Genomic DNA, 27,108 nt, shown 5'->3' with positions numbered 1-27,108 from the left:
TCGAGATATATTTTTTTGAAACAAGTGTATTCTATATTATTCAATATTATTACACTACTTATTGAAATATATTAAAAAGAAATATATTAAACTATGAATTAAATATATTAATAAATTATTAATTATAAATGTAAATAATACCTATAATTTATAAACAAATATCTTAATATTTATATTATATTAATACATTATTTACAATATTTATCTTACACACTTTTGCTTCTAAAATAAATCTCGGATATTTAGATATGAAGTTAAACAAAATCCAGCAAACAAAAGAACACAACCCGTGAAAGCCAGTGTGTTGTAAGCTCAAGAACACAAATAGAAGACATTACAAAAGATCCTCATGGCGTTGTGCGCACTGTTACGCCTGCAGACCAGAAGGGAGACATTAATTACCCAGCAGAGCTGAGAATGACATCCCTCGCATGAGTAACATACCCACACCCAACATTCGGTCAGAACAACCAGTGTTCACTGGTCACGACTGCAAACTACTTCCACAAGAACACAACTTTACTCAATAATTAACTACACTGAGGGACGTTAATGTGATGGCATGAAAACATAAACACAATCAATAACCTGCACCAGTTAATCATTCACACTAGGACCAGGACCACGTGTTAGGAAAGTAACCAGGGTCCACTGAAAACACACATGACATTGCTGACAGCAGATCTCACCAGATTGTGGCTCTTCGCTGAGATGATCTTCGTGAGTTCAGGGTCCCACAGAACCAGATCGGCATCTGAACCCACTGCGATGCGGCCCTTGCGCGGGTACAAGTTGAAGATCTTAGCGGCGTTGGTGCTGGTGACGGCCACAAACTGATTTTCATCCATTTTTCCAGTTACCTACGAACGAGGGGGACCACAGGGAGAGATGACAGTTTGTCTCGGCTGTGTTTGTGTTCACTTGAGTGTGCTTGTCTGCTCAGCTGGGACTATTTAGGCTCACATGACCACTGACTGATTTTGTTTATATGACTGATGGAAGTGTAGATGCTGCACTGTGGTAGCTTGTGATTAAATGTCTCCCCTTATTATTTGCAGACTAGTATTTCTGCCTCACCACACATTTGTCCCAGATGATGGACATCCTTTCCTCAGTGCCATTGGTTCCTTCAGGGATGAGGGTAAAGTCGTCTTTACCAACAGCTCTCTGGGCGGTGTTAAAGGTGCAGTGAGCGCTTCCTGTTACCTGCAGATCCCCACTGAAGCATGAAGTGAATGAGGAGACAATTTTCAATTTTTCCACTTAGCGAATGCTTTTTCACAATTGTGTCCTGTTTAAATGAAACATTTCAGAGCAAACATGGTCCCAAAAATCCCACTTTTTAAATTCACACTGTTTTGGCCCTAAAAGTGCTTCAGATTTTATTTTATTTTTTATTATTTTTTTATTATTATTATTGTTGTTGTTGTTGTTGTTGTTGTAAATAATAATGTGTATTTATTAAAATAATTTAATATTATATTTTGGATATTCCACTGGATATCTGGATAGTGTTGTTATTATTATTAGTAGTAGTAAAAGTAGAAGTAGTGGTAGTAGTAATATCATAATTATTTGCACTATTTAATTGATAACAATAAAATTAAATACAAAAAAATATTATGATATAATAATTATTAATATAATATAATAAATTATTATTATTATTATTGTTGATGTTGTCATCTTTCAATTAATACTACTACTACTACTACTACTAATAATAATAATAAAAATAGTTGTTATAATTAATATTGCTAATAAAAATACATACACAAACACAATAATTTTATCATTGCTTCACTTTGAATATTATTTTGTAGTTAATTTATTTTGTTATAAAATTATAAATAATCATTACTAATAATTATTAATATAAAATTAATAATATCTGTAATATTTATAATAAATATAATGTATATAATAAATATAATATGTAATAATAATAACAATTATGATTATGAAAATAATAATAGTTATATTGCTAATGAAAAACAAAAAAACAATAATTTCATAAATGTAATCAATAATTCTTCACTTATAGAATATAATTTTGTGTACTCAATTTTATAATTAAAACAATAATTATAATAGTTAATATTGCTAATAAATATACATACTAAAATACAATAATTTTTATCATTATTGCTTCACATGGAATATTATTTTGTAATAAAATACTATAATAATAATTATTAATATAATAATATTAATAATATTATATATTATAAATATAATGTATATAATAAATATCATATGTAACAATAATAATAATATTTCTTATTATTATTCTATTGCTAATACAATATAATAATAATAATAATACTTGAGTATTATTGAAGTATTCTTGAGATAAGAAATTAGTATTTCTTTACTTAACACATCTTTAAAAGTAAACCATATTACAGACTCCTAAACTTAAAGTCAACCCTTCAGTTCACTTTAAATTCGTCTGAGGTAATATGGAACTTGCATTTTTTAACAACTCTCACACCACAAAAATAAACCAGTTTCACTTCTCATGGTACGCTTATTACAGGGCTCCACCACTGAAACGAATTAAATTAGTAATGCATACTACTAATAAACAGACTTTGAGTGCTCTTACCATGACAGCAATGAGTTGAGATAGTCTGGTGTGGTGGGATCCGGGCTCAAGGGTGGGGACGTGACGTAGGTGGCAGCCTTGGCCCAGTTCTTGCTCCAATAGTGCGAGCCGTCCGTGCCAAGACTGGCTGTGATTGGCTCTCCATACACAACGGTGCCTAAATGGTTCAAAGATACCAAATTAGGAATAGGCATATATAATTTCACTGTAATTCCCTTGCCCTTATTCTGGAGCCCGACCACCATGATGTCATTTCTTGCTGTCTAGCCAAGAACAGCTGAGTCATAGATGCTGTCTTATTATTTTTTGCAGGACTGCAGTGCGTCCATTCTCATAAAACCTGCCTTGCTTGTTCAGACTTAATAATAATACCTCATTTTAATGGCACGGAGTGAGTGGAGTTAGATCAAACCGCCTCAGAATGTTCTTCCATGTTAGTAAATCAACCTTGAATGTTTCCACTAGGTTTGGATCCAGTCCAGACTTGATTGATTAAACAAAAGGCGGGCCTTTCCTAGAGTCACCATATTGAAAATAGAGTTCTCCATTTTGGCTCTCACCTTTCTTCCTGGCCTGGGCAATGACATCAGCGGCACTCTTGCTCATCACCTTGGTGATGTAAAGAGGGCAGTTGGTCTGATTGGCCACTGTTACGGAGCGGTTCACTGCCTCCGCCTCCAACTAAATGATCAATAAAACCAATTCAGTACAAATGTTTTCTTCAACAGAACTTTGGAAACATGGGAAAATAGACGTCTTTTCCCAGAATTCACTGCCATTCACCTCTTCTGGTCGACTGAGGACATGTCCCTCTGGTCCAGTGATACCCAACTCCAAAATCCTGCGCTGTTCCTGTTGAAAGAAAGACAGAAAACGAGCAGGATGGGAAGATAAGAGTAGCATGAGATGGCTGAATCCGTAAATCATGATGCCATAGTCCCAATATACTGTCTATATTAAAAATGTCTTCATTACAAAGAGTTTGCTTATCTTGATCATGATAAATACACATAACCGCGAGCCAAAAGTCATCTGCAATTAAGTATATCAAGCTCATGTAGGAATATTTGCTTTGGATTTGCTTGCCAGTATAAAGTCTGAGCGCTCATTGTGGAGCATATGTTTTGATTTAACATCTCCAAACAGTTTATTGTTGATAGTAACTCTGAGTAATGGAGCTCAGTGCTGGTCTGTGTAGCCCCTCTGAAGATCTCACCTCGACTATGATGTCTCCGTTCTCAGCGTGGACCTGAGCGATGGCCCCGAGGTCCCGGATGACACTGAACACTTCGTAGATCTGCACACAAACACACATTCGAAGTCACACAAAGGCTGACAATGAGAAAGGAATGGCAAATGACGAAGCATGCTTAAAACAGATGTAACGGTCATCGGCAGACTATTCAAGCATCATCTGTTTATACATTGCCAAGGGACTCTGTTTAGATTTCTTTTTTTCTTCTCACAATTGTCATTAGGAATTATAACATAAACACCTAACCCCCCAAAACTTGGTACTGTGCCACCTAAAAGTGGTACCATGGTACTGTGATGGTAACAGATGGCAGAATGTTTTGTAATTTTAAAAATCATTTTGATTGCTGAATTCCATGTTATAAAATGGATAGTTCCGGTCCTTCTGATTGGTTGAGCCGCGTTCGAAGCTGTTGTAAATTACTCTACAAACATACACCTTTTGTTTACTTCTGTGTGTTGCTCTGCAACCACTTTGTTGCAACCACAACCGTTTCTGAGAAACTACATTGTTTGGCGGAAGAATAATGTTTTTATTAATATCATTACACTTTATTTGCTGTTATATTTTGTGAAACCTTACTACGTATATGGAATAACTGTTTTATTATTCCGTTTAACTCCGCTTTGCGTCGTGCCTAACAACGCCCCTTAGCTGTTATAAATTCACTGTAAACCATGGCTTCACGGGGTTTATTGCTTTATTTGACCGATCAGAATCAAAGAATTATCTGGGAGAATGAATGGATGAATGAATAAATAAAATAAATAAATAAATATTTTTGCTTGTTTGTTTGTAAATGCATAGTTATAGGGCTGCACGATTAATCGAATGTGATTGTCATGCGCATTTTGTTAGTAAAGCCGGTTCTGTAATCAGCAGGAAATCATCATCACGTGCTTTCAGATGGAGCAGCATTTACTACACAGAGCCGTAGTTCACTGACAAGTTACACAAAAAAAATCGATTCTGAAATCGAAGAAATCGTTCACGATAATGACAGCTGTTTGCATAGCTTCTCGGTCAACTACGGCTCTGTGAAGTAAATGCTGCTCCATCTGAAAGCATGTGAAAATACCACATTTAATAACATATTTTTACTCCAAACTCACTTCATAACGTCAGTCGAGTGTTTGAAATAAATCCTTCCGTGCTTCACTGAAAGATACGCATGACAATCGCAGCTTCTGTCGAATCGCGATTTCGATTCCGTTTTGATTTAGAGCCCGACCACCATGATGTCATTTCTTGCCGTCTAGCCAAGAACATCATCGAGTCATAGATGCTGTATTATTATAATTTTTTTGCAGGACTGCAATGCATCCCAGTTCATAAAACCTGCCTTGCTTGTCCAGACGTAATAATAATAATGCCTCATTTGAATGGAATTAGATCAAACCACCTCAGAACGTTCTTCCATGGTGGTAATTCAACCTTGAATGTTTCCACTAGGTTTGGATCCAGTCCAGACTTGATTGATTAAACAAAAGGCGGGCCTTTCCTAGAGTCACCATATTGAAAATAGAGTTCTCCATTTTGGCTCTCACCTTTCTTCCTGGCCTGGGCAATGACATCAGCGGCACTCTTGCTCATCACCTTGGTGATGTAAAGAGGGCAGTTGGTCTGATTGGCCACTGTTACGGAGCGGTTCACTGCCTCCGCCTCCAACTAAATGATCAATAAAACCAATTCAGTACAAATGTTTTCTTCAACAGAACTTTGGAAACATGGGAAAATAGACGTCTTTTCCCAGAATTCACTGCCATTCACCTCTTCTGGTCGACTGAGGACATGTCCCTCTGGTCCAGTGATACCCAACTCCAAAATCCTGCGCTGTTCCTGTTGAAAGAAAGACAGAAAACGAGCAGGATGGGAAGATAAGAGTAGCATGAGATGGCTGAATCCGTAAATCATGATGCCATAGTCCCAATATACTGTCTATATTAAAAATGTCTTCATTACAAAGAGTTTGCTTATCTTGATCATGATAAATACACATAACCGCGAGCCAAAAGTCATCTGCAATTAAGTATATCAAGCTCATGTAGGAATATTTGCTTTGGATTTGCTTGCCAGTATAAAGTCTGAGCGCTCATTGTGGAGCATATGTTTTGATTTAACATCTCCAAACAGTTTATTGTTGATAGTAACTCTGAGTAATGGAGCTCAGTGCTGGTCTGTGTAGCCCCTCTGAAGATCTCACCTCGACTATGATGTCTCCGTTCTCAGCGTGGACCTGAGCGATGGCCCCGAGGTCCCGGATGACACTGAACACTTCGTAGATCTGCACACAAACACACATTCGAAGTCACACAAAGGCTGACAATGAGAAAGGAATGGCAAATGACGAAGCATGCTTAAAACAGATGTAACGGTCATCGGCAGACTATTCAAGCATCATCTGTTTATACATTGCCAAGGGACTCTGTTTAGATTTCTTTTTTTCTTCTCACAATTGTCATTAGGAATTATAACATAAACACCTAACCCCCCAAAACTTGGTACTGTGCCACCTAAAAGTGGTACCATGGTACTGTGATGGTAACAGATGGCAGAATGTTTTGTAATTTTAAAAATCATTTTGATTGCTGAATTCCATGTTATAAAATGGATAGTTCCGGTCCTTCTGATTGGTTGAGCCGCGTTCGAAGCTGTTGTAAATTACTCTACAAACATACACCTTTTGTTTACTTCTCTGTGTTGCTCTGCAACCACTTTGTTGCAACCACAACCGAAACTACATAACTACATTGTTTGGCGGAAGAATAATGTTTTTATTAATATCATTACACTTTATTTGCTGTTATATTTTGTACTACGTATCTACGTATATGGAATAACTGTTTTATTATTCCGTTTAACTCCGCTTTGCGTCGTGCCTAACAACGCCCCTTAGCTGTTATAAATTCACTGTAAACCATGGCTTCACGGGGTTTATTGCTTTATTTGACCGATCAGAATCAAAGAATTATCTGGGAGAATGAATGGATGAATGAATAAATAAAATAAATAAATAAATATTTTTGCTTGTTTGTTTGTAAATGCATAGTTATAGGGCTGCACGATTAATCGAATGTGATTGTCATGCGCATTTTGTTAGTAAAGCCGGTTCTGTAATCAGCAGGAAATCATCATCACGTGCTTTCAGATGGAGCAGCATTTACTACACAGAGCCGTAGTTCACTGACAAGTTACACAAAAAAATCGATTCTGAAATCGAAGAAATCGTTCACGATAATGACAGCTGTTTGCATAGCTTCTCGGTCAACTACGGCTCTGTGAAGTAAATGCTGCTCCATCTGAAAGCATGTGAAAATACCACATTTAATAACATATTTTTACTCCAAACTCACTTCATAACGTCAGTCGAGTGTTTGAAATAAATCCTTCCGTGCTTCACTGAAAGATACGCATGACAATCGCAGCTTCTGTCGAATCGCGATTTCGATTCCGTTTTGATTTATCGTGCAGCCCTACATAGTTAGGCAAAGTCACAGTTTTTGTAAATGAATAGTCAGGATTTCTTTCCAGAAGAAATGTCACATTAAACTTAAGTCTCAGCTTCAGACATCACGCCCACTGAACGTTGGCTAAACGTCTGATGCATATGGCACACAAAAGTGGAAACACTTCAGGAGTGTCGAAGTCGTCATCTGATTGGTTGAATTACAGGATTTCCGGTAGACGTGTGTGTCGCGTTCTATAACGTTCCACCTGGAAACAAAGATGCCGTAACGGCAAACCTCCTCATGAAAGAAGAAAGCCGTCGTGTTTACAACTGTGACGACGAGCGCTTATCTGGATCAGCTAAATGCTGGATTTTCAAAAGTATGTGAAATATTTAAAGTTAGTGGCACAGAATCTTTAAAATACGGTCGAGAGTTTTTCCGACTGGTCTGTTATTGTGGCTGGCGACATTTCCACGCCCCGAAACGTGACGCTGAAATGAAACGAACTGTGATTTTGTTGTCTGACATGTCGGTCAAACGGCCTCATGGGGCACACAAAAGTGGAAACACTTCAGGAGTGTCGAAGTCGTCATCTGATTGGTTGAATTACAGGATTTCCGGTAGACGTGTGTGTCGCGTTCTATAACGTTCCACCTGGAAACAAAGATGCCGTAACGGCAAACCTCCTCATGAAAGAAGAAAGCCGTCGTGTTTACAACTGTGACGACGAGCGCTTATCTGGATCAGCTAAATGCTGGATTTTCAAAAGTATGTGAAATATTTAAAGTTAGTGGCACAGAATCTTTAAAATACGGTCGAGAGTTTTTCCGACTGGTCTGTTATTGTGGCTGGCGACATTTCCACGCCCCGAAACGTGACGCTGAAATGAAACGAACTGTGATTTTGTTGTCTGACATGTCGGTCAAACGGCCTCATGGGCGGGCTTTGGCCAATGAAAGCTGCCATGGATTCCAGACCTTCAGCCGTCAGTCTGAAGGTCTGGCTATGCGAGACTACATTAAACTGCAAACTCATAAGTAAATAAGTAAATAAATAAATAAATAAATGTACTTAAAAATACCATGGTACATGTCTAAAGCCATGATACTTTTTGTAAGTGCATAGGCAGACAAAGTCACATTAAACTGCAAAATAAAACACTATATAAAATAAATATTAAAAAATATATTTATTTTTACATAAATATATAAAATCATATATAAAGATATCAAATATATTTTAGGACCATTCAAATGTTTTGCATTATTGTTCCAAAAAACAGGCTTAATTTTCATAATTTTTATTTCTCCCTTTTGATTTTATGGTTAAATATGACCACGGTTTTGACAGGTTTCATGAGACTGATTGTAAGATTCAAGTAGGTGCTGTAGGTACATCGCATGGAGGAAGCCATACCTGGGAATCAGTGAGCTGGAAAACATCTTTGTAAGCCAGGTAGACGAGGAAAGAGTTAACGCCTGCACACAAAGATGGGGGATGAAATTACAGAGGGAAATTAAGGAGTCCGTGAGACATTAGTGAAACAGCGCAGCAGCAGAATTCCTGAGCGATGCAGTATTCACTAACTCTGCTGGGTTTGTACAGCAGATACAGATGTCGACAGCGGTTTACCGTGATCTTTGACGAGCGCCTCCATCTCCTCTAGAACACCCTTGTGCCATTCAGTGATGTCCACATGAAGAGAATAATCACAGCATGCTTTGCTATCCGCCCATTCCCGCCACTGATTGAAGGCCGAGATCAGAGTCGTCCCGGGTTCAGGAACCACATGATCAACTGTTCACACACACACACAACACACACACACACACACACACACGAAGTGGTTAGACAGATATTAAACAACTCCTACATATTAATAAGTACTTCAAATCAGTTAATAATGCTGCTCTGAAATGAGGACAATGAAGATGTTAAAACAGTCTCTTGTGTTATTTTAAGCACTGTCTCCATCCTGTCTGCACTGAGGTCAGACACTTTCAATGACGGCTGCATCATAAAGAATACAGGTGCCTCAGCAAAACATTACAGCTTTCATAACACTTAGGAAAAGGTAGCATAGTTCTTGAAAAGCGGCTCTAACCATAATTTAAAGGGATAGTTTACCAAAAGATGAAAATTGGTAACCAAACAGTTGATGGTAGCCATTGATATCCATACTGTATTATGGAATAAAATACTACCGAAATCAATGGCTACCATTGGTTACCAACATTCTTCAAAAGATCTTCTTTTGTGTTCAACAGAAGAAAGAAATCATATAAGTTTTGAACAACATGAGGTTAAATAATGACAGCTTTTTCATTTTTGGATGAACCATCCTATATTAAGACTACAAGCAAATGGGAGAAACTGTAAGTTTTGTTTGATAGACCATTGCTAGATGGTTGCTGTGGTATTGCCGTGGCTGCTAGGGTGTTTCTAGGTGGTTTCTATGGCATTTTGGGTGGTTGGTATGGAATTGCTTACTGGCCCAAGTCGCTATGATTATCTGGTCCCTAGATATTAGCGGTTACTAAGTGTTATGAGTAGTGTTTATTGCATTACTATGCATTTGCTCAGGTGTTGTGGGTTGCCAGGCTGTTGCTAGGTGGTTGCTATGGCCTTTTGGGTGGTTGCTAGGGCATTGCTTACTGGCCCAAGTCTCTAGGTGCATCTCAATCAGCTCCCTTGTTCAGTAGTAAGGGCACTGATCAGGGAGTCCGCCATTTTAAAGGGCTGTCTCAATCGCGAAATCCATCCAGTGCACTGGAATTTTCGCTCCCTGAAAAATCCCACAATGCACTGCAAAATCTAGGGAGCATCAGCGCTCATATGCTCCTTACCGGAAATAACGTCACGTTTCTGAAGCGTGAAACATAAGCCACACGAGTCAACGAGATAAATAAAATAACACGCAATAGAAGATTTGAAAATATGGACCATTTTTTGGATATTTCAACATAAACGCACATCGCTAGACAGGTAATGAACACATCTATTTATCATTTATAATTAATATTCGGCTGAAATGTTGTAGGAACATGTAACAGAACGATGTTTTTAAAGAGAATAAAAAATAATATAAACATTTGATTGGTCCTGCCTGTTGTTTATTAATTCCAATGATGATGTTCTACTATGCTGTCCGTTGACGTTGTACGTAATCATGTCACTGGAATTCGAGTGATCACTGTCCTAACGTGCAGTCAGTCAGGGAACTCACCAGTGACCAATTTCGTGTACACGATCTACTGATTCACGAGATCGGGAGCTAGGGAGCTGATTGAGACGCACCCTCTATGATATTCTGGTCCATAGATTTTAGCAGTTGCTTAGTGTTTTGAGTAGTGTTTAAAAATTACTAAGCGTTTGTATGGGTGTTGTGAGTAGTTGCTAGGGTGTTGCTAAGTGGTTGCTATGGCATTGTGGATGGTTGTCAGGGTGTTGCTAGGGCATTACTAGATGATTGCTATGGTTTTGTGGGTAGCTACAAGGGCATTTACTAGTCTTTATGATAAACACCAAAGCTTTTGAAAGGGTGTTGTGGGTGGTTGCCAGGGTGTTGATAGGACATTTTGGGTTGTTGCTAAAACATTGCTAGGGTGTTGTTATGGTATTTTGGGTCGTTGCCAGGGTGTTGCTAGGACATTTTGGGTGGTTGCTAAAACATTGCTAGGGTGTTGTTATGGTATTTTGGGTCGTTGCCAGGGTGTTGCTAAGTGATTGCTATGGTGTTGTGGTGGTTGCTAGAGCATTGCTAGATAATTGCTATAGTGGTGTGGGTGGTTGCTGTTGCATTCTTGGTGGTTGCAAGGGAGTTGCTAAGGCATTATTAGATTGTTGCTATAGTGTTGTGGGTAGTTGTTAGGGCATTTACTAGGTGGTTGCTATACCATTGTCACAGTTGGTATGGTCTTGTGGGTGGTTGCTAAGACATTGTTTACTGGCTCAAGTCTCTGTGATTGTCTAGTCCCTAGATATTAGTGGTTGCTAAGCTGTACCGAGTAGCGTTTAACACATTATTACGTGTTTGCCCAGGTATTGTGGGTGGTTGCTAGAACATTGCTAGGTGGTTGCTATTGTGGTGTGGGTGGTTGCTATAGCATAGTTGATGGCTGCCAGGGTGTTGCTAGGCCATTATTAGATGGTTACTATGGTGTTGTAGGTAGTTGCAAGGGCATTTGCTAGGTGGTTGCTGTTCTGAGTAGTGTTTTACTATGTGTTTTCCAGGTGCTGTGGGTGATTGTTGTTAGCAACACCTGTTGGTGTTGTTAGTGGTTGATAGAGCACTGTTAAGTGGTTGTGTGGCATTGTTGGTGGCTGCCAGGGGGTTGCTATGGCATTTGCTAGGTGGTTGCTATGGCGCTGTGGATGATTGCTAGGGTATTACTAGATGGTTGCTACAGTGTTGTGGGTAGTTGCTAGGACATTTCTATGTGGTTGCTATGGCATTGCTAAGTTGCTGCTATGAAGTTCTGGGCAGCTGATATGCTAATCTTGGATTCAAACTCGTCACACTAAGGACAGTTGGACACATACTGATCATGGTGGTTCCTCCAGCCAGTGCAGCACGGGTGCCTTGATAGAAATCATCCGCAGCAGTCATGCCTCTGTCAGGCATCTGGAAGCGCGTGTGCACATCAATGCCACCCGGCATCACCATACGCCCATGAGCATCGATGGTTTTCACCCCGCCGGGCACTATCAGATTCTCTCCAATCTGCCTGTATGTAAGAGTGAGGTATGAAAATGCAATATGAGTTATACAATATGAGCAATCTTAATTTAAATTCAAGGGCTAAATTCCAAAGGCTATTTCATTATCTCTTTATGTGTCATATGATATAAGGGCATATTATGCACACATTAACCTTATAACCTCAGACTACTAAAGGAGCAGTTCACCTAATATATTTTACACTCACTTGATCAGGCCATCTTCCATATAGATGTCGGCACAGAACGACTGATCATCATTCACAATCTTCGCCCCTTTAATCAAGAGACGGTCACTCTGTAACGACAGATAAAGGTCGCTTTAGTATTCTATCGCAGTGCAAGTGCAAACTGTCTGTTCACCTTGGGACAGCACTAAAGAACACTACTGCAAGGTGAAGATGGTGTTTGAAGCTGTGACTAAATATAGACTCAATGTAAATATACAAATTTATCCAGGAGCCAGTTAATCAGAGCTTGTAAAGCAGTACAATAGCGTCACACACATTCTTTATAAGAAGCATCAGCGAATTCTGTGGTCTTTACAATTATAAACACATGTTCACCATGGAACACTTATCTGTCACTGCACTACAACGTGCTCAGTTGAACCTGGAAGACTGGTTCACCCTTACAATCTGAGCTGATTGCTATTTCTAGTCTAATGTGTACTGCATTATTAAAGGGGATTTTGATACATCTCAATTACTCAAATCTTTTAAAGCTGTTCAACAAAATGATTAATTCTGATTAATTTACTGATTCATTCAGTGAGCATTTCTATAGGTTACCTTATGCTGCAACAACAGAATCTTTTGTGTTATGAGTGAGTTACTGAATCATGCACTCAACTAATTTGATAAAAACACAAGGCCTAAAACCCAAGAAGTCTTATTAATGTATGCATATTTACAAATCTACCAACGTTTACTAAATAATTGTGTATGGTAATTTTTGACAAATTTATACACATTCAAAATTCTTCTGTCACCTTTATCTCGTTTTGAACAAGACTGACTCACATGCTGAACTGAACAAACTACATGCAGATACTCATTTTCAGTGTATTAACTGTTTAGTTCATTCACAAACGGAATGTTACAGTTCATTCATAAGTCTTGCTCTGATTAAAAACACTGACTCATTCAGTGAAGGGGGCGTGTTCGTTCAGTAGGTTCAACCAATACAATTATCCTTCACAGCCCACACAAGAATCCTATTGGTTTATACTATAGTCAGTCTTTGAAGACAGGAAAGCAATCACAATTCAGTGAAATAAAAATATGAGACAGTACAAGGAAGTGAACAAGACTGAATCGTTACTTATTTACTTATGTTCTTATTATCTAAATACAGACAATAGTTTCATTGTAAATACATATTTATTCATTTATTTACAAAATAAAATATATTCTATTGAATAAATATTGACATATATTTGCTTTAAGTGTTTATTTAATACAGAAAGACGATAAATATTTAAAATAAAATTTTCATCTTTCTGTAGTAATTCAATAAATAATTACTTAATAAATAATAAACATTAATAAATAAATCACATTTAATACACAGATACTGAAGCAAACATTGCATATAAATACTGAAGCAAATAACTATTTAAAAACTATTTATTTAAACTAATGCATTTATTTGTGTTTTTTTTACAGTAGGTTTGATTCTGAAAAACCTAGAAACTGTAAACAAGAATGTAAGTTATTAAGTAAGTAAGTTATTAATAAGCAATTATGTAACAATACTAGTAAGTGGTTAATGTGAAAAAGTGTTAATTTAACTGGTAATTAATGAATAAATATTTAATTACTCACATTACTTAATCAATTATTTAATTGCTACAGAAATATGAAAAATATTTATAATAAAACTTTCATCTTTGTGTAGTAAATAACTGTAATGAATAAGTAATGAGTAATGAATGAATGAATGAATAAGTAAATAAATAAATTTTTGAAATATTAAACCTGAAACCTGAAATATTAAAATCTGATTCATTCAGTGAAGGGAGTGTTTGTTCAATAAGCTTGTTCAACATGCTATTGATTTGTGCTATTTACAAATTTTGGAGGCAGGAAAGCAGTCTCACGCTTCAGTGAGTAAAATATACGACAGTACAATAAAGTGAACAAGAACAAATTCTTAATTAAAAAAACAAGTCCGTTTTTCCTGAATTAGCTGCATACGTAATACATTTTCTAAGCATTGAGTGAATAAGACGAAAATTGTATGTTTTTATCTTTCCCTACAGCATCATGCCTCCCTACAGTATGAAGGTTAAAGTTGGCTACACACCCCGGTATAGACGCCGCCACCCAGGAATCTCTCTACATTCAGGGCCCCAGAAGAACAGCCATTTTTCTGAAAGGGGAGAGGTGGAACAATTCCAGTCACAAGGCTCTCTGCACCGCACGGGGACAATGGCGGCTCTGTCTGCGTTTCTGCCTCTTTGCGTGCTTGTTGGCAGCCCAGCAACATGAGGCCCTGGGTGGCTTCCCAAGCCCAGCTCTGATTCACTTAGCGATGAAAGAAATTGCTCCAGTGACCTGACATCTCCTACTACACATCCCACAACATTATTAACAAGAAAACAACACCAGATACGGTTTTACTGAAACCAAATGGGGCTTCATTAGCTTTCATATACCTTTAGTCAGTTTAATTTATAGACAAACCAATCCCAGCTTCTACAGAAGAAGAATGCCTTCTACTTTTTATGTCCAGATTTTTGCCGAGGGGCTTCTGGGACCTTGCAAGTGGCTTTGGCGGTCAGCCACACTCAACAGCTGCATCATAACATGCATTACATAACCCAGACAATCACTGCCATCCATTTCCTCAGTCTCCGTGCACAAACTGACCAATCAGAGCCATCGACATTGGGCTAAAGTATTATGACATCATCAAAAAGGTTGTAAGGTTAATTAGAGGAAGTCTGAAAAAGCTGTGGACTCTATGAACTGAACTAGTGCTTGTTTTGGACCTTTTCCAGAGACAAAGTGCTGGATACTTAGTGCATGAGAACACTGACAGGAAGTCTTCAGGTCAGCGTGTTTATTTTACTGGTTGCCATAAATGATAATGGAAGTTTAAACAGACATGGTGAAATAACACTTTAATGTCCATGTACATCAAAAGTATTGTATGAACCATAAAGGACGTCACATTTGAGACCTGAAGAAATATGCTGATGCTATGTGCTCATTTGCACTAAATAATAATCCAGATCGACTGACTTCCAGTCTTTGGGTTTAACTGCTTGCAATTCCACCCTTCGATTGTTTCGAATCAGATTTAGTTGAGCCAGATTCTAGCTGTCAGGTTGATCCGTATATGATCCTCTTAAAGGAAAACGGAATATGTGGCTTGTCTGTTTGCGTGCTTGGTGCCTTTTTCCCCTTTGAGGCGCAAACATAGCCGTTTGGTAAGTCGTTATGAATGGAAATCCTGTATGTTATTTGGCGGGTAAGAAAACACGGTCCTGGCAGACTGCTTGGTACGAGTCAGAGAGGATATTGTGCTTTGTGCTGGGGGTGAACACGAGGTTCAGCAGCAGGTCAGCAGTGGTTTCTGGGACAGATCACTGGGTTGCACTGGAGCTGCTGCAGTTGCCATGGTAACTGGGCTGAGGAGGGGTTTTATTGGAATCACAGCATTTTACACTGTCACATTCACAAACTACAAAAAACATGGAAAAGTAAGATGGTGTAGTTTTATTTTTAATAAATATTTAATTCCTTATACATTTTTAATTATTTAAGAATATTTGTTTTTTTATACATTTCTTACATTTCTACATTAGATAAAGACGACATTTTATTTTTATATATTTTTTATTTTATTAATATTTATTTATTTAATTTACTAATGTAATTTACCACAAACGATGATATTTAAAAACTTTGATCTTTCTATAGTAATTAAATAATTAAGTAACACACACACACATATATATATATATATCATCTATTATCTATCAACTATCATCTATTAAGTAAATGAAATTAATACTGTAAAAAATTACTTACATTAAATTATTAACTAAATACAAATAATGGTCTATCTGAAATATTTATTCATTCATTTATTATAAAGGATATTTTATTTTAATAAATATTTCCTTTACAAAAGTTATTTAATTTAAGTACTACAGAAAGATGGGAAATATTTCAAATACAACTTTCTTCTTCCTATAGTAATTAAATAAATAATTACTTGAGTAATTACTAAATGAGTAATAAATAAATAGATATTTAGTAAATAATAAATGAATACTGTAAATGCATACATGTCACACATATACTTACATATTATTAACATATTTGTTTACAAAATAAAACTAATCATTTTATTTTAATGAATAAATATTAATTCATGTATTCACTAAAATTGATACTTTTAATAAATATTTCTGCAAACATTTGCTTTACTTAAGTAATTATTTATTTAATTACTACAGAAAATGATAAATATTTAAAAATATTTTTTAATATATTTCTGTAGTAATTAAATAATTGAATAAAGTCAATCTAAATAAATATTAAAACAATCTTCTTTATTTAAAATAAATGTAAATACATTTTTTTATATAAAAACAAATATTAAATATAAATATTAAATCAAATAAAAAGAACATTTGTTTACTTACTTTAAATTTATTTATTTACTCAAATGTATTTTGATCTTTTACAGTAGGTCTGATGCTGAAAAATCTAGAAACTGCAAACAAGAATGTAACAGAACTAATAAGTGGTAACATAACAATGCCAGTAAGTGATTAAATAAAATGACACTGAAAATAAGTGAATTTGACTATGCAGTAAATGAATTTATGAACATAAAAATTCTTCTCTGATATCTGACCTCATAAGTACAGCTGAAAGTGACCAGGCAGGTGGTGAATTAAAGCTACCATTCATCTTTAATGAGGCTCAATAAGGTGTAACCCTCCTCCGCCTGTCTGCGCAGCTGACCAATGCAGCTGGTCCACCCCGTCCCACCCATTAACCATTCCAGCAACCCTCCAGCAAACCAGCCATGCTGCCATATGCTTGTGTGTCAACTATGTGTGCATCCAAACCACGCCTGGGTCTATTTATGCAGGAGACAAAATCACAGATAATACAGATCTAAGATGGACAGTCTGTTGTTTGCATGGCCAATTGCTCTTAAATATCCGCTCTACGACTTGCAATAGAACAATTCACCCAGCTGTGCTGAAGCATTAAAGAAGGACAATATTTATGCATAAGGTATTTGGGTCACAGTGTGCTTGGGAGGTCCACGGCGAACAATTTCGGGTCGAGACGGCACATGAATTCCACTAGAGTACAAGGGGTGATGACAGACGGGGCCTAGCTGTGACAACAAGTAAAAATCGACCGAGCGACCTCTGCACTAGGGAGGCATTTGATGTCAGTCGACAGATCTGTTTGGAAGTGTGAATTCCATTCCCATTACTTTCCCAAACGTTGATGCACCATAGACGCAACACTAAAATATAGCCACTGTAATAGGGGTGTGGCACAGACAGCTTTAGACAACTCTACAAGCATTTCTCTCTATGCACACTTCAGACAGCTCATCGTTCTTGCCTATTTTTCTGCATGCGATCCTGCACGTGCTACTCTCAGACTGGCTTTTCTCCAACCTCTTAGATCTTACCAAGAGCTGGATGCGGTTTCCTTAACATGCTGGATGGAAACCACAACCCACCTACTTCTCATTCAACCTTGCTTAGGGAATCTAAAAAGGGTGACCTAAAGCTCTCCCCCAAACCTCAGCCGAAAGGGCTTCCTTTGAAAAGAAACAAAGGCACACCCGCCACCAGCCGAGCCGAGTGGGAGCTGCATTCGACCGTCTCCGAACAGCTATTTCCAGCATGTTTTACTATAAAACAGATCAAATTAGGTGCATGTCATATAAATATGTTATAATCAGATGGGTGGTGAGGGATGATAATGTCTATTCTTTTGTGACTCTACAGACAACTATTTCAATACATGGCTTTACCAAATGCAAAAATACATAGATGTGGGCCATGCAGGTTTGATCAATTAAACCCACTGCCTCAGGGAGGAAATTTGCTGATTTTCCCCCCAGGTTTGCCACGCGTTTTTCCATTATCCTGTACCGCTCCCTCAAACACGATGTGTTCGCGTCAGGTTTCTCACAACTGCTTGTTTTAGTGCAATTATTCAATAAACGTTGGAACGCTGTGGTTTATTCGCAACACATTGTAACAAGCCGTGTAGGAACGCTTAACGCGAGCGACGCGACGCAACCAGAACGCGGGTTAGCGGCGTAAACAGCTTCATTAATGATAAAGGGAGCGTTCAGGTTTTGTTGCGTCGCGTTCATAGATGGGGTGTGAACCTCATAACAGCCCTAGAACGCAATGCCGTGCTGCAGTACTGCTTCAAGACATAAATTAAAGACTTTGGCAGCTTAATTTCGCTAAAACATCACAAGTTTACCGGCTCCAAGCACCTGAGCAACGTAATGTAACGTAGCTACGCGGAGAAGGGGATCAGCGAGCGTTGCGTTTAGTTCGGATCAGCAAATCAAGTACATTTATTCTCACACTATTTTAAATAGTACTAAACATGCTTTATTCTTAGCAAATAATTATAGAAGATATTCCATAACTCACGGTTATGCGGGGAATATTCTTCTTGCCCTGATAGCCAGACATCTTCTTTATGCTCTATTCCCTTTGATGAACCGCTATCAATGTGATGCAACGATCTGTTTGGGAGGGGAAATGGCTTGGTTTGGGGCAATTTGTGTAGTCCTTTAGGAATTAAGAGGCGAACGGAGAAGGTAAAAGCGCTGGAAATGTAAAAGACAAAGGACCTGTGCCCAATATCTCCTCTCCACTGATGCACCCAATCCACCCAGCCTGTCTGAGACAAAACGAGAGATTTTCATAGCGGAGTGCAGCGCGCATGCGCACAACCCCGCCCTGGATAGCCTGCAGCTCCTCCTCTGAGTCCAGAGAGGGTGACCAATGTTTCAGCCAATGGCTGTAATGGCACACTGATCAGCGTTTGCATGATCTCATCGAAACTGCCGAAAACTGTGCAATGATTAATAAACTATTTGTATGCAAACAATTATGCAGATTGATGACACACACATATGAAAAAAATTCAATATATATGGAAAAAAATGAAAAGGCAGACATTTCTTGCCAAATGTAGTTGTAAAGCAACTTTGTTTTATTATTCATTGTTCATAATATATTATGTATAAATATGAACATTTCTTTAATAAACATTTGATCAGTTTTGATCTGATCTTGACACAGTCAAGAAGCAAAAAAGAAATTCATTAATTATTTTTTTTTAATTATATACGTATATATACACAAACAAAAATTTTATGCAAAGGCTTGTTTTATTCAAATAAAGTAACCCTAAGAAAACCTCTTGATATTCATGATGCAAGCATTTTTGTCAAATCATTTTTACTTTGAATATTATGTTTGAAAATGGTTTGAAAATAAATGGTTCGACAAGTTTTGCAAATAAATGTGACTTAACTGTGTGTCTACAAAGATGTTCAAATGATCTTTATATATCACTACTAACATAAAAAAAGACACTCAAGGCACTATTTGGTGTTTCTTAGATTGTCATTGAGTAACAAAACAATATATGTTCGTAAAGTTTTAGCTCTAGCATTTCAGAAGAGTATGTAATACCACAATTAATGCCTTCTTAAAGTTAATCTTTGACCCAAATCTTGGTTTATATCATACGCAAACACTACAACTCAATATCCGGGTCCTTCTGGCTGCTTTGGTCTCAATGCAGTAGACCTAAACATGCTATTGATCGCTGCAGTCATTAAGGCCTCTTAGTGAAGAAAAAAAAAGCATAAGAGTGGCTTTAAATCACACTTGCCAAACATAGAACTATTTCCTTTTTGGTAGACTGAGTGACAGAGTGTTTTATTGACTGTATCATGTTACCATGTATAAAAGCCCTGTCATATCAACTGACTAACAACATTCAGTGAAATGGCTGTAATTTTCTCTTCTATAACTTATGTGAAAAAGGAGAGTAATTCTGAATATAATTCTGAGCTGAGGTAATTAACTCTTATGAGCCTTTTAACAGGTCCCAAGTTATTGCTCTTAAAGCCCTAGTGGGGCATACTTCAATCATAGCTCAGCATCACTGTCTCTGTAGCTATGGTTACCGCATCCAGATACCAAGGCCCACACATACAGCCTTTTGAATTATTGGGCTCTTAGGAACAAGAACTGGACTGTGAAAAAAACATATTAGATATTTTAATCAGCTTAATTTCGTACAGTTTGTACATTTTCAAATGATCTGTTGCTAGAAGGGCTGACCTTATTTTTAAATTCATTTCGCAAGGTATAATGACAAGAAGGTTTATGTATCCTTGACCCCTTTTTTCTGTGAGAACAGCAAATATTCGAGCCTTAAAATAATTAATGATTTTATTCAACCGCAACAACCTTAAAAATAAGTACGAAATATTGCACAGTCAGTTGGTAATTATCACAAAATAAACCCAGATAGGGTGATCAGAATTCGCATCATCCTGAATGGGGGTATTTTATGATTAATGATCACCACTGGACATTATCTCACATATTTCTGCTTACTAAATAAATGGACAGTGAGTTGAAATTATTCTGTCATATGAGAATAAAGAGAGTGCAGAGAGATACGACTATGAAACTAGCAGTTTAGGAGATTGATTGCTGGGGGAAAAGTCAAATATAAAGTTTAGAGGTTATACATAAATATTTGACAACAGAACGCTGACTGACCAATCAGAATCAAGCATTCTGCAAATTATTAGCTGTGTAATATGGACTGCAAATTAGTAGAACAAAAACAAAAAACTAAACACACACACACACACATATATATACATACATACATATATTAATGACTTCAAACCAGTATTTATAATTGATTGGATTCTACAGAACCAGCTTTCCTTTTTAGCTACATTATGGGAATATTTGTTTTAGATCTGGGCACATAAATAGACACAAAGCTATGTTTGTTTGTTTTTTGAAAATCAAAGCATTAAAACTCAAAAATAACAAATTTTTCCCAGTTGATTGCTATTACAAGCAAGGGAGGCTGCATCTGAATGAAGACTGATATATGCAATATTGTTACTGTTTTCACCCACATGACAGTGCACAATCCCTGCAGCTCTTACCTCGTCGTTTAGGTTCTGCAGAATCTCTTTTCCGGTACTTCTCCTGATCTCCACCTTTCGTGGTTTGGAGATATCCTTCTGCCTCTGGATCACTCGACCTTTCCCTGATGACAGCAAGTCAAAGTCCAGTGTCTTGTTCTCCACCGAACCCTCCACTGGGCAGAACATGCCACAGAATTTCTGCCGTGGCTGGTTGGGGCTGGAGCGTCCCATGTTCTGGAAGAACGCAGGCACATCTCCGGCAGCAGACATTTCTCTCAGTGTATACTTTCAGATGGATGCAAAGGCATGTAAACCTCCAGCTAGAGAGCTCTGTGGATGTGAAATGTTAGTTTTTTCCATTGGGAGGTGAGAAACAACATTACATGTGAAGCGAGGAGGTTCCTACACTTGCCAGAGAAATCTTAAAGGAATACTAATGGAATGTAAACATAATTAACAATATAAATAAGAATCCTCAAAGAGGAAAATAATTAAGTGAAACAATAAAAACAATCCATTAGCGTTTCTTCAGGATAACACATAGGATTCGCCAAAACAATATATTTTATTATCCACACCATTCAGCCCTTGCAAATTAATATGCAATTGATCGCAACTAGCTTCAACGAGAAGCCCTTTAGAAAAGATGCCCAAATTGAACAATACAATCTGCTGACCAATACAAAACACGAAGAATGAATGTAAATAAATGTGGACCATGCAAATGATGTTGTTATTAAACGCAACACATCAGGATTTAATGTTAATATATCTACTGAAGCGATGACAAACATTCAGAGCAAATCCAGAGATGTTACCGTACATTAGACGCGAGACCGACTGAGGATGGGGTGACGCTCTGCTGGAGAGAGGAGAGGAGAAACAGCGGAAGCGATGCGGGGTTTTGAGGGTTAAAGATGTAATGTGTCCATATCTGAGGGCTCTTTCCCGGATGACTTGTCACTTAATGCCTATTGTGAGATAGGCTACCTTTGTTAGCGTTCGCTCTGCATGATTGGTGAACACACGTTGGATGTGGTAAACAAAGAGAAATGTATGTTAGGTTTAGTCGTAGAATGGATAATGACTCTTAATGTTTGTCTGTATTTCTTTTATCTGCAGTCTTAAAGAGTCGTTGCTCCGTGGGTTGAAGCGCCACGCCCATGCAGGTTAAAGTTAAGGGCGCTGTCCGTTCAGCACCACGCGCTGGAGCCGCGACGAATCACGGAGGTTATGAAGCAGTTTATGACTTAGTGGAAGTTCACACGGGACGCGTTCTTGTGCTCCGTCTGAGCTATTTTTATGCACACATGTCAGATGGGCGTACAGTAGCGTACAGTATTAGGACGTTTGTGTTACGTCTCGTTTAAAGAAGGGAATCGCGAGAAATTTAACCATCCTACTTTTTCTTAACGATCCCTTCCTTGACGGATCCATTAAGGATTCTTTTAGTAATTGTGAGTAAATAAAATATTTAGGGGGAAATGTCATTCTTATTGCTTTTACTCTCTGTAGCCAAATTATGAGACAATTTAGATTTCCACAAAAATAAATATAAATATAAAAATGATACTGAAAATTAAAAAAAAGTTTCTAATTTAATTTTATTTGTTTGCAATAAATAGGCTACATCCTCAGTATGTCTTACATAAAATACTACATTTACAAAAACGTGGTGACATGTAATAATTTATTTATGGTTTAAAATACCATTGGTTACAAAAAAAAACTCAATGTTTAATCAATTAATAACTATACACGTTGTTATTTATGAACAATCAGCCAGTAACTACAATCATTTACCATACAGTAACAGTTCTTGGTTCAATTCGATTTGGACGACATGATTAAGTAAGTGAGTCAGATTGATTCAGCAACTGCTCCAACTGATTCATGAGGGTTTTTGAGTGGCCAGAAAGAACCGGCTCATAAGAATCAATCGTTCAGAAATCGGAATACACTGATCACGTGTTCCCCTTTCGGGCTGTCTTTACATTTATTTTCAAAGATGAAGCTCGCGATTATGGTAAGGGGCGTTACATTTCCGACGAGTGCTTGCGGTGTTCGGCCAATCACAATGCACTGGGTCAGCTGGCCAATCAGAGCAGACTGCGCTTGTCGGAAGGAGGGACTTTGTAGAAAACGAAGCGTTTGAGAGAGGCGGGGCATAGAGGACCTACAATAATGTACAGTATTTGAAAAATAATGTGTTTTTTTAACATTAAAGCATGTCAACGGCTGAGCCCGACATCATTCGTTTCGGAACGATACATTACAACGAAGAACCATAAAAGAGATTAATTAAAAAGAAAGAGTCACTCGTTGGGGAATCAAACTATTATGATAATATATATATATATATATATTTTTTTTTTTTTCGCGCTTTATTCAAAGTAAAAAAAAAGCCAAGATGCTTTGCGCACATTTTTTCTCACATAGCAATTTTTGCTGCATAAGAAATATTGGACGGTGGAACATTTCGATGGAGAGTCACTCATTGGAGACTCGCCATTCTGCTTGCTTCGCCAAAGCAGCCTCACCATAATAGCTCCAAAAGCTCAGTTTCCATAACAACAACATGTGCCCTTACCCGCTCAAAAGAGTTCCTGCTACTGTCTTTGCAGGCTGTTGGATTGAGGGGGAGAAGTGCCACAAAAGGAACAAAAGATCAACCCGTTTCATTTAATTTCTCAGACTTGCATGCACAAAACTGACGCTGCTTAACAGACTTTTCAAAACCACTTCTCTGGTTAACAGGGGTCACATGTGGCTTAGACAACGGTCTTGTTTTGGAGCACAACACATACGCACACAAGCATGTATACTTCAGTCATCATTGCCTACGGAACCTCAGAACACCTGTCTCAGCCAATCACAAGACGGCAAATTCAATCACAGCTCCTCCCACTTCAGCCTATGCTGTTGCCATGGGCTACTGGGAGGAATAGACGAATCAAACTGGAATATAGAACTCACAGGAACTCGTTTTTTACCTGTTATTTTAAGTGCAAAATTATTTAAAAGAGCTGAAATGTACAAACATGTGACAAGCTATTTAATTATTTGAAATTACATTTAACCTCGGATATTGGTGTGTATACTATAGCTGTGTGAATATGGCACACTTACATAAAAAAGATGCAATTAATCATGTCAAAACAACATGCATTAAGATTCATGCCGATGTCACTGAATTGAACCCATCCACTGTATTCTGATCTGATTTGCATCTGTGCTCAATATGAAAACGCCCTGCAGGTTGCTGCAACTGCGGACTCGTCAATCATTTGACTTCTGCAATGCTATTTAGAAGCTTTGAGAGACCTGACAGGGGCAAACTGTGATGATGATGTCGTTTTTCACTTCTTCGTATTCAGTCAGAATGAGGCACACCCTTAATTTCCCATCTGCGCCAATAGAGGACAGTCGTGTATCGCTTTAGACTGCTAACGCTATCTAAACTGGGTTACTATTAATTAAGTTAAACCAGGTGAACTCACAAAGGCAATTATGGCGTTTTAGTGTCGGTAAAATTGGTTACAGCCTCTTAGCTCTGGATGCAGCATTTCACACAAATCAATAGATGAATCCGATTCAATGGTAAAAGCTTTTCTGCACACTGCTGTGAAACCAATCATAGGACAGATTAAGCATTTCAGCCTTCATAACTAGCAGAGTGACACCCATTCAGCCCTTAGAGCTTAAGCAACAGACTGAACAATCCACATTATCTCAGACAGAAACAATGACAGAGCACAGATTTGATAAGCATTTCATATTCACAGTTAAGATGAGGGCATGCGCTTGTACACGAAACATGAGTCAGACGTAAGGTGGTCCAAACTCAAGTTCAGGAGTAGCTTTGGTTAACCCTATCATGTCAATGAGAAATTAAGATCACAATGTAGTGAGATCATAATAACTGGGAGTTGTGTGTATTATGAGTTGTGTGAAAGGACCTCAGACGTCAATCTATCTATCTCTGGTGCAGTCTGGCTCCAAAGTAATCATCTCACAAGTTTCAACAACATGGCTCGGTGTGTGAACTGTAGAGCCGGAGAAGATCTGACCCCAGGTCAAATTCCCAGACGGTCCCAGCTCTGGAGATCTAATTCCGTGTTCTGAGTGGTTGCTAGCATTGCTGGGTGGTTACATACTGGCCCAAGCCCAAAGAGACTATGAGCAACAGTTATAGTGATGCTTGACTTAGGACAATAAAAGTATAATTTTATTGAAATAATAAAAATTAATGCTAGAGGTGCACTACATTCATTTTTTTTAGGTAAAACTAACAGTTCCGTTAATAAACATGTCAAATGAGGTTCTTGATTTACCTTAGCTAAGTCTAAAATAATAATATATTTTGAGCAGATGGGTCAGATTTGGTGGGAAATGTCCACAAACAGAGAAAAGAATCAGGCCACAATGTGGTCAGCTGTGCTACAAAATACCTTAATAATAATAATAATTCATTACATTTATATAGCGCTTTTCTAGGCACTCAAAGCGCTTTACATTGTCAGGGGGTATCTCCTCATCCACCACCAGTGTGCAGCATCCACCTGGATGATGCGACAGCAGCCATAGTGCACCAGAACGCCCACCACATACTAGCTTATTGGTGGAGAGGAGACAGAGTGATGAAGTCAATCAGCAGATATGGGGATTGTTAGGAGGCCATGATGATCAGAGGCCAATAAGCAAATTTAGCCAGGATGCCGAGGTCACACCTCTACTCTTTTCGAAACACATCCTGGGACTTTTAATGACCACAGAGAGTCAGGACCTCGGTTTAACGTCTGATTCGAGGACAGTGCTTGTTGACAGTATAGTGTCCCCATCACTATACTGGGGCGTTAGGACCCACACAGACCACAGGGTGAGCACCCCCTGCTGGCCTCACTAACACCTCTTCCAGCAGCAACCTAGTTTTCCCAGGAGGTCTCCCATCCAGATACTGACCAGGCTCAGCCCTGCTTAGCTTCAGTGGGTAACCAGTCTTGGGCTGCAGGGTGATATGGCTGCTAGAATAGGATTTTTAAAAATTCTTCTTAGCAGGTCTTTACATGGGGGTCACATTTACCATTGTTTGTCCAATTTTCTCTGCCGAAATCAAGTCATTTCAATAGCAAGCCATGCAATAGGGAATTTTGCATGACGGCGAAAGATTTCCCCACACAGATTTCGCAACAGGTTTCACACATTTACCTTGGTGTTCAGGAAGTGATTCAGTGAAGATCAGACGCTCTAGAGCAGCTGCAGTGTGTTTGGTGCTGCTGGCTGCAGTCATATGGCCATGTGTCCACATCCATACAAACAGCACAAACTACACAGAAGAGACACACCAGCTACAAACCAAGATTAACAACCTCACAGAAGAGAGAGATAAGCTACTAACCAAGAACATAAACTTGACAAATGAAAGGGATGGATTATTAACTAGCATGATGACAAACTGACTAAACAAAGAGCAGTTTAATCAGGAGAGAAATAAACTGGTGAAGAGTCTTCATGAAATAGGTCATCTTAAACTTTATCAATATACTATAACAAGAAATATAATTCATCCATACTTCAGTGTAAGTGGGAATAAATAATTAATAGCTGAACTGGTTGTTTACAGATGGATGGTTATACTACACTTAAATCCAATAGTTTACTTTACTTAGATATAATTAGTTATCTTTACTTAGTTGTTATACTTGCTAGGTTTTATTAAGTTACAGCTAATCTCAAGGCGAAAAAACAACAACTATTTACTGCTTTGAGTGACACGTACTTAAAAAAAAATCAAGTAGCCACAAAAAACCCAGTGACATTAATACACCAGTGAGAGGCAGCAGTGCACAAATTTGTTGTTAATGTACAAC

At 37.9% G+C, this 27,108-nt stretch overlaps 1 protein-coding gene across 2 annotated transcripts in view; it reads right to left on the bottom strand.

The window, feature by feature from the left end:
* Positions 1–22,375, bottom strand: part of LOC107561401 (dihydropyrimidinase-related protein 2) — a 26,636-nt gene extending 4,261 nt beyond the window's left edge. The window contains exons 1-12 of one of the 2 annotated variants that reach the window (XM_016245843.1): positions 22,062–22,375; positions 21,257–21,568; positions 12,241–12,329; positions 11,855–12,039; positions 8,945–9,109; positions 8,729–8,790; positions 6,067–6,147; positions 5,634–5,702; positions 5,411–5,531; positions 2,609–2,765; positions 1,078–1,219; positions 690–860 (exon numbers count right to left, since the gene is read on the bottom strand). In XM_016245843.1, coding sequence (XP_016101329.1) covers positions 690–860; positions 1,078–1,219; positions 2,609–2,765; positions 5,411–5,531; positions 5,634–5,702; positions 6,067–6,147; positions 8,729–8,790; positions 8,945–9,109; positions 11,855–12,039; positions 12,241–12,329; positions 21,257–21,508 — 1,494 coding nt within the window. In that variant the 5' untranslated portion in view covers positions 21,509–21,568; positions 22,062–22,375. Of the gene's footprint in view, positions 1–689; positions 861–1,077; positions 1,220–2,608; positions 2,766–5,410; positions 5,532–5,633; positions 5,703–6,066; positions 6,148–8,728; positions 8,791–8,944; positions 9,110–11,854; positions 12,040–12,240; positions 12,330–18,695; positions 18,964–21,256; positions 21,569–22,061 lie in introns of those variants that run through there. The other variant, XM_016245844.1, reaches the window with a different exon arrangement.
* Between the last annotated feature and the right edge of the window lie 4,733 nt (positions 22,376–27,108).

The sequence above is a fragment of the Sinocyclocheilus grahami genome, unplaced genomic scaffold (genome assembly GCF_001515645.1).
Source record: "Sinocyclocheilus grahami isolate Dianchi unplaced genomic scaffold, SAMN03320097.WGS_v1.1 scaffold770.1, whole genome shotgun sequence".
Taxonomy (NCBI): domain Eukaryota; kingdom Metazoa; phylum Chordata; class Actinopteri; order Cypriniformes; family Cyprinidae; genus Sinocyclocheilus; species Sinocyclocheilus grahami.
Note: the sequence above shows the minus strand (reverse complement) of the source record. Positions and strands in the feature narration are given on the sequence as shown.